Source organism: Chelonoidis abingdonii, chromosome 5, assembly GCF_003597395.2.
Source record: "Chelonoidis abingdonii isolate Lonesome George chromosome 5, CheloAbing_2.0, whole genome shotgun sequence".
NCBI classification, from domain to species: Eukaryota; Metazoa; Chordata; order Testudines; family Testudinidae; genus Chelonoidis; species Chelonoidis abingdonii.
The window spans coordinates 82,436,122-82,452,108 of NC_133773.1; the positions used below are offsets into that span (position 1 = coordinate 82,436,122).

General features: G+C 46.6%; 1 protein-coding gene and 1 long non-coding RNA gene across 4 annotated transcripts in view; one reads left to right on the forward strand and one right to left on the reverse strand.

The window, feature by feature from the left end:
- Positions 1-4,327, reverse strand: part of ENPP6 (ectonucleotide pyrophosphatase/phosphodiesterase 6) — a 53,105-nt gene extending 48,778 nt beyond the window's left edge. The window contains exon 1 of the mRNA XM_032769324.2: positions 4,002-4,327. Coding sequence (XP_032625215.1) covers positions 4,002-4,239 — 238 coding nt within the window. The 5' untranslated portion in view covers positions 4,240-4,327. The remainder of the gene's footprint in view (positions 1-4,001) is intronic.
- Positions 4,294-15,848, forward strand: LOC116818437 (uncharacterized). Of its 3 annotated transcripts, XR_004372177.2 has the most exons (5): positions 4,318-4,381; positions 7,737-8,298; positions 8,764-8,977; positions 11,959-12,189; positions 15,287-15,848. It is a non-coding gene; the product is annotated as an uncharacterized LOC116818437 (long non-coding RNA). The 3 variants fall into 3 exon arrangements; XR_004372175.2 differs by lacking the exon at positions 15,287-15,848 and having other exon boundaries at positions 4,294-4,381; positions 8,075-8,298; positions 11,959-12,244; XR_004372174.2 differs by lacking the exon at positions 15,287-15,848 and having other exon boundaries at positions 11,959-12,244.
- Positions 15,849-15,987: the final 139 nt, after the last annotated feature.

The window sequence follows — 15,987 nt, forward strand, 5'->3', positions numbered from 1 at the left end:
GCAGTCCACAAATACAACAGTTTAGAACAAGTTGTGAAGAATACCTTGTTCAAATGATAAGAACACTAAGTTGTAGAAAGAAATTGTGATAAAATTCAAGTCCTCTATGCCTGAATAGTAGTTTATACCTAATAGGTTTGGGAGAATACTTTGGACAGAAATGCAAGCATGCCCCAGCTTGTGGCATCAGCGTCTGCTAAATGTGAATTGGAAATTAAAATGCAAAGCTCCCACCTTCTATGCTGTATTGATAGATGCATAACTACATAGGGGTGTGGCATTACAAAATCATAACATAGAGTTGCAGCATTTTGACACACGTCATCCTTCCACACTACACACTTTTCAGTAGTTGACCCAGAAGTTGCTCTTGAAACGTATTCCTGGAGTATGAAGGGAGAGTTGGAGGGATAGATGAAGGCTGAGTTTGGGTTTTCCACACTCCCTAAACTTTGTGGTCATTAGCAGAAAGTAAACTTCCTTGGATTTGCCCAACTCCCGAGTCATGTTCTTGGCTTTTCTACTGACTCACTTATTTCCTGTCTTACCAGAGTTTTATGAAGCTTAATTAATACTTAAAATTATTTTGTAATTGTAATGCTTTGAGATCCTTGGATGACACGTGACATGTAAATGTAATTACAATGTGATTCTGACAAGAATTTTGCTTTGCAAATTGTGTTGTAGCTTCGAGCCAGGGTGTGAGAACTGCAGTAATATAAAAGAACTAATATTCCTGTTTCCTCATCTAAAGCCATAGTCTTCCTTTATAAATGCTATGGAACCTCAAGAGCACATGCGAGACGTCTGTATGCAGGATCTTTGAAGCAGGCCATGTTCCAAGCTCTTGTTGCCTGACCCTGTTGACAGTTAATAATCATTGTATTGATGGCTAGTTGATCAAAAGGTCATAAGGTTCTTGTTCCAAATCAGGCTACACAGAATTAAAATCAATATCTTGTTGGAAACCTCAGGGTGGATGACAAGGAGGCTCACACTGAGGGCAAAGTAAGGCCTTACAGATTGTTATTAAAATTAATAAAGCCAGAAGAGCTCCAAGCCTCATGAAAAAAAGATAAGAATAATATAGTACTGGGGATAGCTTTGGTATTGTTCTTTGCATAAGCTCTTAGATTTTCATACTCCCCCATCTCCCCTTCCTTGAGTACCTAGTGGTGAGAGACAAAGAACCGGCCCTGTCTCTGGCGTGGCAATGATTCCAATGTGTGGGGAGTGAGTTTTGTGCCGTTTAAAGTTTATACACGTGTCAAAGGGGGCCTTGCTGAATTTGTACTATTGAGGTAAATTTGTAACTATCGAGGTGTATGGAGAATATGTTGCAAACACAATTACTGCTGCCTTGCAATTTCTAGAAGTGGGAAAGTTCTCACACTTCATCAAAAATGAACAATTGTTAAACTGGTATTGTCTGAAATGTTTTCAAGGGCATGTGAAGGAGCGATCCACACATTTGGACTCGTGCCAACAATTATCATTAGGAGCAATGTGACGGATGGGATCTGTAACACCACACGTTTTGCTAAAGATTAAGCAATGGCATGGTCCTTGTACAGTCTTCTGGCATGAGTCCAAACACTCACTCCCCCCCTTAGATTTTGGGGAACTAAGGGTAGCTTGCTTGATGGCAGCAGCTGGAACTTAACAGTAAAAGGTCACCACAAGGAACATGGAAGTGATCATTACATGATCCATTTGAGCAAGGGGTGACAGGTATACTTAGTGCCCCAGAATCTAAGGGGTGACAGTCACACTATTTCTCTATGCCAACGGTCACAGGCCTACTATACTTATGCTAATTTATACTAATTTGCTTAAACTAAGGTCTTACAGGATATGGGCCTGTAGGTTTCTTATGTTACAGCTAGATATAATGCAGGCTAAGGCAGCCCTATGGGCTACAGAGCTACACTCTCAAAGAGATGAACAGATTGTGGATTTCACTCCACCTGTATACAAAACCACACAGGGATTTTTTGGGAGATGAGGGCAAAATCTGAAACTGAAGCCCCCAATCCTTCAAAAAACAAATTACCTCTAAGGGGAGGTCCAGGAATCTGTTATGATGGAGGGGCAGCGAGGCCAAATTTGAGTGGTGTTGTGACCCTGTGCACCAGTCACAACACTACTCAGTTTTGGGCTGTCTCGAACAGGCATTGGGGAAAATTGTCCCTCTTGTCCCCAATAGGAGGCTTTTCCTGTGTAAATCTAATGGTTGTGATGGTCAAGCTTGGCAGTGAGAGAAAGCAATCACTTCTGCACTTTTTGTTCTTGGGCCAATTTCAGGCAAAGTCTTTTTACAAATATGAAGTGCTGATGTGATTTGTTTATATAGCAAGAAAATGATCCATGGTGCAGTCTCACCTTTATTCTTTATAAGGATGTTTATCTTGCAAAAAGGGTTTTTCATAGGCTTCCCCTGGATGGTTATGAAAAGATGTGGCCATTTGTGCATTTTCTAGGAAAAGAGTATTGAAAAGGGGCATTTCCTTCCAAGCTGGGGAAGGAAGGGTTAAGTAATTTTGAAACAAACCAGGCAAAACTGACCTTAGCTTTTTGATTTACAGTGGCATCTATTTGTTTCTAAACAAGCAGTATATAAACTGCTAGCCATTGTATTGTTCTGTGGACAAAGCCATTACACAGCTAGAAAAGAACTGATTTTTTTCTAGTTAGTCTGAAGGTCTTGTTTATTGAATAACTGGGGAGACATTCAAGTTTGAGAGAGTCTATTCCCTGCTTACAGTAATTCTTCATTTCTGATTGTTTAGCTGACATTTATTCTCCAAAGTAACTTTCCTAATGTACTTAGCTAGTCTGCTACTGCATAACTGTCTAGCATCATGCTGAGTTAAAAAGAAACCAATTTTAAAATATACTATGAAAACAGATTGAATGGGCATTTGTAATATTGTGGTCACATGGCCTGCATTGTGAGAATGCTTTAAGGGGAATGAGCAAAAGCAAGAATCTTTACACTCTTTCATTTCTAATTGGATGCTTCATAGTCTTTTACAAATACCGGGTCTTAGGGGAGAGTTCAGGGCCACCTGTGGAGTGGGCGGGGGGGGGGGGAGAAGTGGGGCAATTTGCCCCGGGCCCCGCAGGGGCCCCCACATGAATATAGTATTGCAACTTTTTTTTATAGATGGGGCTCCCGAAATTTCTTTGCCCCAGGCCCCCTGAATCCTCTGGGCAGCCCTGGGAGAGTTAAAACAGACTTCAATAAATGCCCATAATCTAACGGCCAAAGCAGGATGTCAGTTTTATTTAAAGACCAGTTTAATGCAGAACTGTCTAGAGCAGCTCTGCTTTCTGAAAACAAGACATACTTTGGTCATCCTCGGTTTATATTAGTCCTTGTTAAATGCATAAATTGAGTCTCTGGACATACTTTGTATATTTACATTCCAAATGTTTCCCAGCCATTTCTACTTTCTAACTCAGACAGAAAAAGACACTTAGTCATACAGTGTTCAAGCATTATAGATATTCCAGACAGCATGAAAAATGGCATTTTACTTAGATCTGAGGAATTTTGTGTGTACTGTATCTCAGAGAAAATGAAATGCAACAGGAGAAGCAACTAGAGATCACCTGTGCCTACAGGTTATAGGTACAGCAATTACAATAATTTTTAAGAAACTTTACTATGAAAACTAAATAGCTGGTGAGCTAGTGAAAAAGCAAACTTTTACAAATAAATCCTAACTGCTCTGCAAGATTATATTTACACAGCATGTGTCTGATTTTACTTTAGCTTGGAGAGAACTGATAGATTGATTTATCTTGCTGTCCTCATTGTAATTCAGAATGAGTACTGTAATACTTTTTAGATCTCACTAAGGGTAACAATACAGCTGAAAGCCTAACCTAGAGTATATTCACCCCTCTGTGTAGCAAAATCCAATGAACTTAACTTTATCTAAGAAACTAGCTGACAACTCCTAAGAGCATCACAACACATAAAAGAAAGTACTCACCAGTCATCAACGTGTAATAATTTGGATAGGAAAGGCTGGGAAAGTCTGGAGTCATGTAATCCACTTTCACTCCCCTGTCCACAATCTCTTTAAAGCCCGGCAGGGACTCCAATTCATTGTCATTGATGTAATCATAACGAAAGCCATCGATCAGAAACACTAAAAGCTTTCGACGGGCAAAGGATGAGCTTGCCATAGTGAGAACAAGGAGGAAAGAAAGGGTCATGTGCTTTGCCATGTTGATAAAACTCTCGCCAGAGCACTGTCAGTGCTGCCTGTCCCTTTGCAGTGACTCTGGGTGAGGCGTCTGAAGCTGCTTTCAGGGGCTGGACTTTACGCTGCTCTCCTCACTTGGCCGGTTTGACTCGCAGGGTTTAAAGGTACAGCACCATTTATTAAAACTGCTTTGCTTGCAAGATTACAGGTTAATTGCTAAAGTATGATTAACTTTGCTTCCAAGTGTATGTGGAAGAGAAAGCTTGTTACTTTTGTCAAGAAGTGTACAGAGCAATGGAAAAACACTGTGTACAAGAAATTGGAGACTAACATGAAATTCCAGGAATCAGTCAGTGTGTGCTTGTTAACATTGCCTTCTGGCCTAACAAAAGAAAACAGTAGGAATTATGTAGCATTTGGTTTCCAGTTTCTACGAGTCTATTTCAGCATAAAACTCCATGTTCCACTCGGTTAGCTGTGTCTGTAAAAACCACTGCAATAATGCAAACAACTTTTAAAAAAATAACCATGTTTTTAAGTAGCAGAACTCTAATAGAGGTTAACAACCTCTTTTTGAGTGTTTTAAAATGATCTCCAGAGACACAGGTGTAATTTATTTTCTTGCTATGGCTTTTGGTAGAAAACTGGACTAAGATTATCATAAAAAACCCCATCTCGTTATTTATTTGTATTACCATAGAATCAAGGCGCCCCAGTCATGGGCCAGGACCCCATTGTGCTAGGTGCTGTCCAAGCAGAAAAAAATGACAATCCCTGCTCCAAGTCTAAGAACCCACTTGTGCTGTGGTGTTGTAATATTAGACAATCTATTATTCATACAGCCCTTTTGTAAACGAGCAAGTTTTCTGTGTTCTATAATGTAAAATATCAATGAGTGATTCACAAATTCACACATGAAAAAAATGCATTCAAATTTTACCCATAAACAATAACCCAGCTTCTTCCTGCCCATCCATTGCCTGAAAATCTATAATCTTGCACAAAAGGATTGATCTACTTTGAACCTCTGCTGCTACGCCTCTCCAATTCTCATCTCCTGTATGGTGGCACCTAACTCTAGCAGTCCTCTGGTTTGCCTAGTGCGTACCTGCCTGACCAGAGATCCACACCCATTTCTGTGGCATCTGAGTGCAGCACAAATTTAAATACAGCAAAGAGTCAGATTGTGAAACTTTGTTATCCTGTATTCTCTACCTTTTCCCCTTTTAACCCTGTCATAACTATGAAGGGAAGGGTAACAACCCTCCTGTGTACAATACTATAAAATCCCTCCTGGCTAGAGACACCAAAATCCTTTTACCTGTAAAAGGTTAAGAAGCTCAGGTAACCTGGCTGACACCTGACCCAAAAGACCAATAAGGGGACAAGATACTTTCAAATCTTGGGGGCGGGAGAGGCTTTTGTTTTGTGCTCTTTGTTTTGGTGTTGTTCACTCTTGGGACTAAGAGGGACCAGACATCAATCCAGGTTCTCCAAATCTTTCTGAACCAGTCTCTCAGATTTCAAAATTGTAAGTAACAGCCAGGCAAGGCGTGTTAGTTTCATCTTTGTTTTCTCAACTTGTAAATGTTCCTTTGCTAGAAGGAGGTTTATCCCTGTTTTGCTGTAACTTTGAACCTAAGGCTAGAAGGGGTTCCTCTGGGCTCTTTGAATCTGATTACCCTGTAAAGTTATTTTCCATCCTGATTTTACAGAGATGATTTTTACCTTTTTCTTTAATTAAAATTCTCCTTTTTAAGAACCTGATTGATTTTTCATTGTTTTAAGATCCAAGGGTTGTTGATCTGTGTTCACCAGGAGTAATTGGTGAGAGTATACTCTCAAGTCTACCCAGGAAAAGGGGTGTAAGGACTTGGGGGGAGGAATTTAGTCTCAAATCTGCCCAGGAAAGGGGGGGATTAGGGACTTGGGAAATATTTGGGGAAAGGCAGAGTTGCAAGTGGCTCTCCCCTAAGATTTGAAACACACTTGGTGGTGGCAGCTTACTGTTAACCTAAGCTGGTAAATAGGCTTAGCGGGTCTTTCATGCAGGTCTCCACATCTATACCCTAAAGTTCAGAGTGGGGAAGGAACAAACCTTGACAAACCTTATGAGTGCGTGCTTGGGTATAACTTGTTTTGTCCACTAGCTGTGTGTAGTTATTGGGGGGAGCAGAGAGGAACTAGAAGAGAGAGCTGAATCCTGCGTATAGGTGTGTTAGGCCAAGAGCTCAAAGGCGTGGGCCTGGTCTAGACTACACTTACATTTTTGCAGCGCTGGTAGTTACAGCTGTGGTCGTACAGCTGTGTAGGGCCAGTGCTGCAGTGTGGCCACACTGACAGTGACCAGCGCTGCAGTGTGGCCACATTTGCAGCATTTGCAGCGCTGTTGGGAGTGGTGCATTGTAGGCAGCTATCCCAGCGTTCAAGTGGCTGCAACGTGCTTTTCAAAAGAGGGGGGTGAGGTGGAGTGTGAGAGGGAGCTTGCGGGAGACAGAGAGAGTGGATTTTTGGAGCAGACACTGTGACAGCTCCCTGCCTTGCAAGTTCAAAAGAGGGGAGTGGGGTGGAGTGTGACAGGGAGTGTCAGGGAGACAGAGAGAGTGGATTTTTGGAGCAGACACTGTGTGACAGCTCCCTGCCTTGCAAATTCTGGCCATTTCCCCCACCCCTCTTCATCCACTTGACAAAAACCAGGACATAACCAACCCCCACAAAACAAAATAACAACAACCAAGATCTTAAATGTAAAAGGTTTAGACATGATAAGCAGCTTCTCGACGCTCCCTCCATTCCCTCCCGCCCACCGTGCTGTTGTCTCCTTCATAGAAACAGTTGAACATTCAAGCTCGGCTTTCTCGCTCGTGCAGCAAAGAGCAGCTGTGTTTTTTTTTGAATTAAGTAGTCCGGGCGAGTATCGGTTTGTTGATATAGATTGTGGGATACCTCCTAATAACCTGGAGGCCATATACAGCCATCCCGATCGGTGGGGTCCAACTGAATGAGCAGCGCTGCATGACAGGCTGTATTGCTAAGCACCCTAGCAGACCAGGTGTACAGCCCGTGCAGGAAGGGAGTTGCAGCGCTGGCTGAGCTCTGTAAGTGTGGACACCTGGTAAGTTGCAGCGCTGTAACCCCCTCACCAGCGCTGCAACTTGCAAGTGTAGCCAAGCCCAAAGTTAGTTTGACACAAAGCAACTTATGTCAACCTAGTTGTGCATGTGTCTGCACTTAAATTTGTCTCCCACTGAGGTAAGTGCCCTGTTACACTGACATAGTAACACCACCTCCCTGAGAGGCATAGAGTCATGGTCAATATACTTAGGTTGAAAGTGTAGACATTGCGATAGTTATGCTGACCCTAACTGTCCTTCAGCAGCTGTCCCATAATGCCCCACACTAATGACTCTGGTCACTATTATGAACTCCACTGCCCAGGGGTCACAGAGACTAGAAGCTCCCCTTCCCTTTAAAGCCCTGCAAATTTTTGAAATTCTCTTTTCTGATTTTCTGGCTTAGTGAGCACACCTACCAGCTCTCCATTGTTGAGTGTGACTGACCAGCTGATCATAACGACTACACACTGCAGATGCTCTCCTGCCTATGCCTGGAGTAGACAGGAGATATTGGATCTCCCGAGTCGTGGGCCTGCAGGGAGAAAAGGCTGTGCAGGCACAGCTCAAAGCCAGCCATAGAAACATCAATGTCTATGAGCAGATAGCATGGAGGATACAGGAGAAGGGCTATGACAGGAACCAGCAGTAGTGTCATGTGAAAGCCAAGCAGCTGTGGCAGGCATACCAGAGAGGCCAACAGTTGACCCAGTGTTCAGCCTCAGACCTGCCGCTCTTACAAAGGGCTGTATACCATACTGGGCAGAGACCCCACCACCACCCACCACAGCACCATGGATACATCCAAGGTGCCTGAGTCACAAGTTCCTGCGGTGAACAGCAAGGAGGAGGAGGAGTATGGCGGACAAGTGACCAGGGGAATCCAGCTGCTCAGTGAGCCAGGACCTATTTTTTGAATCCACCGCAGTCCAGCAAGGACGAGCCCAATGCAGGTGAAGGAACCTCAGGTAAGTGTGTACATACATATTCAATTATAGAGAAGGCTCCCACTCCCCAGAGTAGGTTTCTAGGGAGGGCTGCCTTATTTCTTCCTCCGCAGTAGGACACTTTCCCACGCCAACTTCAGCAGGTACCATTGTAATACACAGGCGAGCAGCAAACACGCCTTTGTTACACTCAGGAGTGAGATATCAGCTAAAATCATCAGTATTCAGTGCCATTGCCCTATACTACTAGAACTGTGCAAACCCAACCCCCAGCAGGCCATACTCACCGTGGCTAGTCCTGTGACTGGTGCCATGCACAAGCAATCCCAAGCAGAATTGAGAATGTAGTGCTTAAAACTTTAGGGGAGCAAGGGACGTGAGTTCAGCATGTTAGGTTTCACTTTACGTATCAGCATCTTAGTGAATAAGCATCTTACGTAGTGAATATGCTGACAATGGTACTACCAATGTGTGTTTTATCTTCAGCTGCTGCATTGCAGCCTTGAGGGTCTCCCTCTCCATGCCTGCAGAATGCCTGAGTCAGATAAGGAGGGAAAAGAAGACTCAAGATAACATGTTCAGTGAGACCTGTTAGCCAGTGCCGCATCAGACTGAGAGCACAGGACTAGGAGAGTAAACATTGCGGACAGCCTGGAAAGCGAAAGAGCGGAGAGGAGAAAGGCCGAGGAGTCCCAAGCAGGTAAAAGAGAGGGAGATGCACCAGGACATAATGAGGCTTCTCAGGTAGCAAACACAGATGCTGCAGACTCTGGTAGACCTGCAGGTTCAACAATCCGGGGCTTAGCCTATTGAGAACTCAGAATCAGGATCTCCCTGTACCCCCCACTCTCAACACTTCACATGGCCTCAGGGGTTGCTGAACTATCCTGACAATTCTATCCTGGGGGACATTAAAGACAATCACAGCTTCATTTACACTATCCTGTGAAAGCCACTGGTAGTAATCTGGTGTCTCAAGTTTCCACAATGTGATTGCTATTCACTTCTCCACTGTCAGCACAGCTGTCATTTTGGTGTCCCTACACTGGAGGGCTGGGGCAAGCTCAGTGCACACATCCAGGAATGTTGCCTTGTACATCCAAAAGTTCTCCAGCCATTGCTTGTCATCCCAAACCCGCATCACGATGCAATCCCCTGAGTCAGTGCTTATTTCTCAGGCACAGAAGCGGTGCTCCACCATGTGCAGCTGCTCTGTGAATGTCACCAATAACCTTGAAGTAATTCTTACTATGTCCCACAGGAATCTGTCCTTCAAGGAATTGTTATGTTCTACATTCATTAGGTGGTTCTTGCAGCTCTGCAAATACTCCAGGATTGTGCGTCCTGTGCTTGCAACACTCAGGACAATAGTGCAGAGGTATGCAGGTTCCATGCTTCTGTCCAAGATGGTGGATAGTGAGGATGGCCAGGTGGGTGTGTATGTGGGTTTGGGAGGTGGGGGGAAGGCATGAAAATTATGGGATACAGATAACATTAGGGGATTGAGACAGCTGCAGACTGGGAAGTTGATTCCATGTTCCCAGTCGCTCCTGAGCAACTCGTTTCAGCCCCATTGTGGATTGCCAAACCTTCCCAAAAGACTGTGCGCTGCATGGAGATGAGTTGCACACTGGGATATAGGTGAAAAGTGTGAAAAATCAGGATGGGGGTCAGGGGTAATAGGATCCTATATAAGAAAAAGACCCAAAAATCGGGACTGTCCCTATAAAATTGTGACATCTGGTCACCCTACTGGGATACCTACCCATAGTCAGGGGTGAAAGTAACTTAAAGGACTTACCAGTATTCCAGAGTCCTTAGGAAGGGGTGTGGCCTCTGCTGGAAGAGGTGGGGCCTTTAAATACCTGGGTGCTTTAAATCAGGATTTGAAGGGCCCAGGGCTGGGGCTGTGGTAACAGCAGCTGAGAGCCCGGGGCCCTTTAAATCACTGCCGGAGCTACCAGCTGCAGAGGCGGCTAGGAGCCCCAGGGGTGATTTAAAGAGCCCAGGGCTCCAGCTGCTACTAACACAGTGGAGCCCCGGACACTTTAAATCACCATCAGAGAGGGCCCCGGCCTCTGGCAGAGCTTTAAAGGGTGTGGGACTCCACTGCAGTAGCGGAAGCCAGGAGCCCTGCCGCTTTAAATCACTGCCAGAGCCCTGCTGCCACTACCCCAGGGCTCCAGCAGCGGGGCTCAGGTAGCAATTTAAAGGGCCTCAGAGGGTAGCACCAGTAGGAGCCCTGAGCCCTTTAAATTGTTACCTGAGCTACGCTGCCAGAGCCCCGGGGTAGCAGTGGCAATCAGGGTCTTGGGCAATGATTTAAAGGGCCTGGGGCTCTGGCTGCCACTACCACCCCGGGTTCTTTAAATCATCCCCAGTGCCCTGCTGCCAAGCCCTGGGGTAGCAGCGACGGTGCTCCGGCGGCAAGTTAAAGGGTCCGGGGCTGTGGTGGTGGCCAAGCCCCAGGCCCTTTAAATCGCCGCCAGAGCCCTGCCACCACTACTCCAGGGCTGCGGCAGGCTCCGAGGACCATTTTAAAGGGCCTGGGGCAGTAGTGACTACCAGAGCCCCGGACCGTTTAAATCGTCCCCAGAGCCCTGCTTCCCCAGGGCTCCGGCAGCAGGGCTCTGGCAGCAATTTAAAGGGCCCAGGGCTCCAGCCGCTGCTGGGAGCCCCAGGCCCTTTAAATTGCTGCCGGGGGAAGCTGATTTGCCCCGGTACGGCGCATTGGCTCTTGCCAGTACACCATACCGGGGCGTACCTTCTTACATTTACCTCTGCCCATAGTGCACCACACTTGGCATAAATACAAGCACTCCTGGTGAGTACACGCACCACTAACACAAAATGCCAAGTATGCATTCAAACAAGTGATGTGCTAACTGTGGCAGCTGTATGCCAACGTAACTTAAGTTGACATAAGTTTGTAGTGTAGACATGGCCTGAGAAGGATGGAACTCTACTACCTCTACAGGGGACATTGGGAAGGCAGACAAGGTTTTTTTTCCCTCTGTGGAGGGCTGGAAATCACTTGAGGGATGGGTGGACCATCTTGCATCATTGTGACCCTGACTCCAGCAGGGGCCAAAATCATATTACTCATGGTGAAATCATAAGAATTGGCAATGCTGTGAGCTGGACTGGTGGCAATGATGGTGCAGATCTGACTTCATAGACCAGACGTAGGTAGTTGCACAGCAGAGCAGAACCTGGTAGTTCAGACTTCTCAGAACTGAAGCTGACTGGAGGAGAAGACACACACCTCTGATTACCCCAAAGTCTAAGTGGCCCCCTGCGACAGAGTGCAAGTAGGAAGCTGATTGAGGTAATCAGATAACTGGCTGGGTGGGATAAAATACCCCAGTTAGCCCATGAGCCCAAATCAGATAATGAGGCACAGGAAGGAAGCTCCAAGGAGGGTAGGGGGAGAGGGCAGGGAACAGGGCTAGCTGAACCCAGTCACACAGAGACCCAAAAGCACAGAAGATATTGTAACTAGACTGTTGCACGGGGGCTACACTGGTACTGGGGGAGGGAACTTAAAGTAAATGGCACTTAAATGCACAACTGGTAGAGTCTGCGCAGTTTCTGTGGGGCAAGAAGACAGGAGTGAAGGCACACCCTGGTACACATGAGGGTCTTGTCCTGGAGCATGATTTTCCCCATCTGTGGTGACAGAGGACCAGACAGGAGAAGCTGGGGGGAGGAGTCGGCATTTGGGCAATGGATCAGACTCTACAATGGTTGGTGGAGCAACAAAAAGAGATGCAGAAGACCATGCATTCGTTCCAGGAATCCCATCAGATGGAATGACAGTCCCTCCTTGCATGAAAGGCCAAGCAGCAGAAGAGCCTTCAAAAGTTCATAAAAGAACAGGAACAGATGCAGCAGCAACCAATACAAGGTCTCGTAAATCGTCCAACAGAGAATAGCAGTAGGACACAGAGGCTGAGCCTGTGTCAGATGGGCCAGCAGATGATGTATTTTTACTAACTTTTGTGAGGGTAGCAATGGGAGTTAGATGGGATAAGATATCATGGACCCTCTGAATGGCACTCTATGTCTCAGGGGAAGCCCAGGCAGCCTACATGGTCTGAGTGAAGAACAGGCCAAGGACTACTATGGGATAAAGGTGGCCATTCTGACAGGATTGACTTTTCAGTCAGAAGTTTTGGGCTACTAGATGAATAAGGGGCATGCAACCCAGGGCATTTGCGCAAAACTTAACAGACTGGGCAACTCGCTGGCTAAGAATAGACACACGAAGTGCAGGGTTAAAAATAGATATGATGATAATGGAGCAATTTCTCCGGAGCCTCCCTGAAAGTGCACGTGTTTCGGTCCTGAGGCACCAAGCAACTACCCTAAAGGAAGCTATAGAGGTTGCAGAAGAGTTTGTGGATGCAGACTTTCCCAGGAAAGAATTCCAGCTGCTTCAGGGACCATACCTGGGGAATAAGGCAGGCAATTTTGACACACCTATGACAAATGAGAAGAAAAAGGGGGAGACGAGGGGAACTCCTTCAGGGAACCAGGGAGTAGTTTGCTGTTGGTATGGGTGGCCGAGGCATATAAAGTGAGACTGCCCCATAAGGGAAGGTGGGTTCACAGAATTTTGTGACTAAAACTATGAGAGACATGCAGGAAAAGAAAACACCTCTATCCCTGTAAATGTGGGGAGGAGGCATCAGAAGGAACTGGTGAACACTGGTTTAAAATGCACACTGGTCTGGAGGTATTTGCTGCACCCCCCATTGGATGCTGCCAGGTGGGAGCTGTACTAGAATGTATTCATGGCAAGAAGAGACTTCCCAATGGCAGAAATACCCCTAGAGCAACGGTTCTCAACCTGCAGCTCACGGGCCACTTGCAGCCCAATCAGCACAGAGCTCGGCCCATATGTCATCCTCAGGGCCATAAAGGTAGTATTGGATGCAGCCCACATAACGCACTGGGCCGCATATATGGCCCACGATGGTAAATAGGTTGAGAACCACTGCCCTAGAGGTTAAGGGGAGGTTGAAGTGGATAGGAGTCAGGGCTGGCTCCAGGCACCAGCTAAAGAAGCAGGTGCTTGGGGCGACCAATACCAAGGGGGGGCCCTCTGGCTGCTATTGGGGCACCTCGTCCGGGTCTTTGACGGCAATTCAGCAGCGGGTCCCTCAGTCCCTCTTAGAGCGAAGGACAGGCGCTGAATTCCCGCCAAAGAGTGGAGCGGTGCGATCGTGCTGCCGCGGCTTTTTTTTTTTTTGCCGCTTGGGGCAGCAGAAAACCTGGAGCCAGCCCTGGTAGGGGTGGGGCATGGACTGCCTCATCCTGTTATAGGGACAGTCTGGAGCCCCTTCCCTTATAAAAGAAAATTGTGGGTCCAGAGTCTCCCATGGCGTGAAGCAAAATTAATAAGAAATGGAGCAAATGGACTTGACATTGAAACACCAGAGAACCTGATACACAAGGACACAAGCCAGGAGGAAAATGGGACCTCCCTAGGCAAGGGAAGGGAGGAAAAAGACTGCTTAGAATGAGAGTAGAGGTAAATGGTACCTCTAGCTTCCTGCTGGAAATCAGACAGTTCTGGGGAACCTCACCACCAGAACAGTGGGAGGAGGAATCCCAGCACCAGTCCATAGGGTTGTGGGAGCTTGAGCCCCTAGTGGAGGAGGAAAAGGAGGCACAGCAACAGGCCCTACCCCACGCTGAAGGAGAGGGTAAAAAAAAGTGAGGAATAGGCTGCCCATGGCGTGCGGGCCTATGGGCATAACCAGAGCTATGGGTGGCAACCCACACCCATGAAGTGTGACTTCTGAAGGTGGAAGATGGAAAACCAGCCTGGGGGCAAACATGCACCGAAGGAGTCCAGCACTTCCTCTAAAGAGGGCTAATGGGCTGTTTATATGCAGTGGAGATGCTCAGGCTGGAGCCTGGGGTCTAGGACCCTGCAAGGTGGGAGAGTCTCAGAGCTTGGGCTGCAGCCTGAGCTGGAATGTCTACATGGCTATTAAACATCCCCCTTGGCTATTAAACATTCCCCAGCCTAAGCACTGCAAGCCCCAAGTCAGCTGCGGGTGTCTATAATAATAATGGCGATATACCTATCTCCTAGAACTGGAAGGAACCCTGAAGGGTCAGTGAGTCCAGCCCCCTGCCTTCACTACCAGGACCAAGTACTGATTTTCCCCCAGATCCCTCTCAAGGATTGAACTCAGAACCCTGGGTTTAGTAGGCTAATGCTCAAACCACAGAGCTATCCTTCCCTCTAATTACAGTACTGACATATGCACAGAGGCCTCAGGGAACAGCAGCCTCTGCTCCCTCTCAGGTCCTGAGGAGAGGGACAAAAATACAGAAGATATTGTAAATAGACTGTTTCACTGGGGCTGTAGAGGGGGAGGGAATTCAAAATAAATGGCACTGTGAATGCACAATTAGTGGAGTCTTCACAGTTTCTGTGGGACAAGAAGAAAGGCATGAAGGAGCACCCTGTTATATCCCGAGTGGGCTTCAGGTGGGTGAGAGATGGCTTTGTGACTATGAGTTCTTGGCTTCCAGAAGCTAGACAGTTAATACTTGCAATTGGGGGGGCTGCACTCCTGCCACATGGATGGCTCATTTTGCAGGTATTAAGATCCAGGTATTTGATTCCCACTGCTGACCACCCATACCGGAGTGTTAGCATTTCACGCGGTGGCCATACAGGGAATAGAACTGGGAAGCCCACGAAGCTCCAGATGCACTTCCCTGAGGGGGAAGAATGCAAGCCATGCCTTGATGCCTGCTCAGTGTGGCACTCTGTCCCCCTCTAGTGGTGGCTAGGCCAACTAAAAATGGAGGAGCTTGCTGCAGTCTTGGCTTATCAACCTGGGTGTTTTAGCTCAGACAGTAGATGTTCAGATATTGAGTCCCATGGCTGACAACCCACCCAGAGGTGTCAGTATGATATGTATGATTTTATGTGACTGTGCAGTTAAGCTGGATCTTGGTTGCCTGACCTTGACTTTCTCCTCAGCCTCCTGGGTGTCTGGTCTCTGCTGCGATGACACTGCTCAACATTGCAGGAATCCTAAAAGGACTCTGTCTTCCCCTTGGGTAAGACTGTGGAGGGTAGAAGTGCTTTCCCTGGCTATGTAGCTCCTTTCCCTGCTATGCTCCGGCTCCAAACACACTGATAAGAGACAACTGAACGTAACGTCAGCCCCTTTTCTCTGAGTCATGTTCATGATTGGTCCCAATAGTATTGCTAACCAGTTCTATCTCTATCATTAGGCAAGCTGGGACACTGAGTCCTGGGCCTCTGTCTCCATTACTGTGTAGTCCAGGGGCAGGTCCCCTAGAGGCTCACTGTGGTATTTCAGGAGCACCCTCTCCAACAGGGTTACATGATTGTTTGGTGTTGTGCTTCTTTTGTTTGCTTTCCCCTAAATAAATAGATGTTTGTGGATCCATATTCCCAAGGATTCCTGAGTGCTGGTGAGTGGTAATAACCAGATACAAAGTGACCAGGAAGGTTATATTTGAACTTGGAAGGATTAGAATTTATCAGTGAATGTCAGTAAACGTTGATTTCATTGTACACCTGTCATGGTATAATTCCCCACCCTGATTCTTAGCGTCCAAAAGATGGGGTACCAGCATGAATTCCTCTAAGCTTAATTACCAGCTTAGAACCTGTAGCGCTGCCACCAACCAGGAATTCCAGTGCCTGGTACA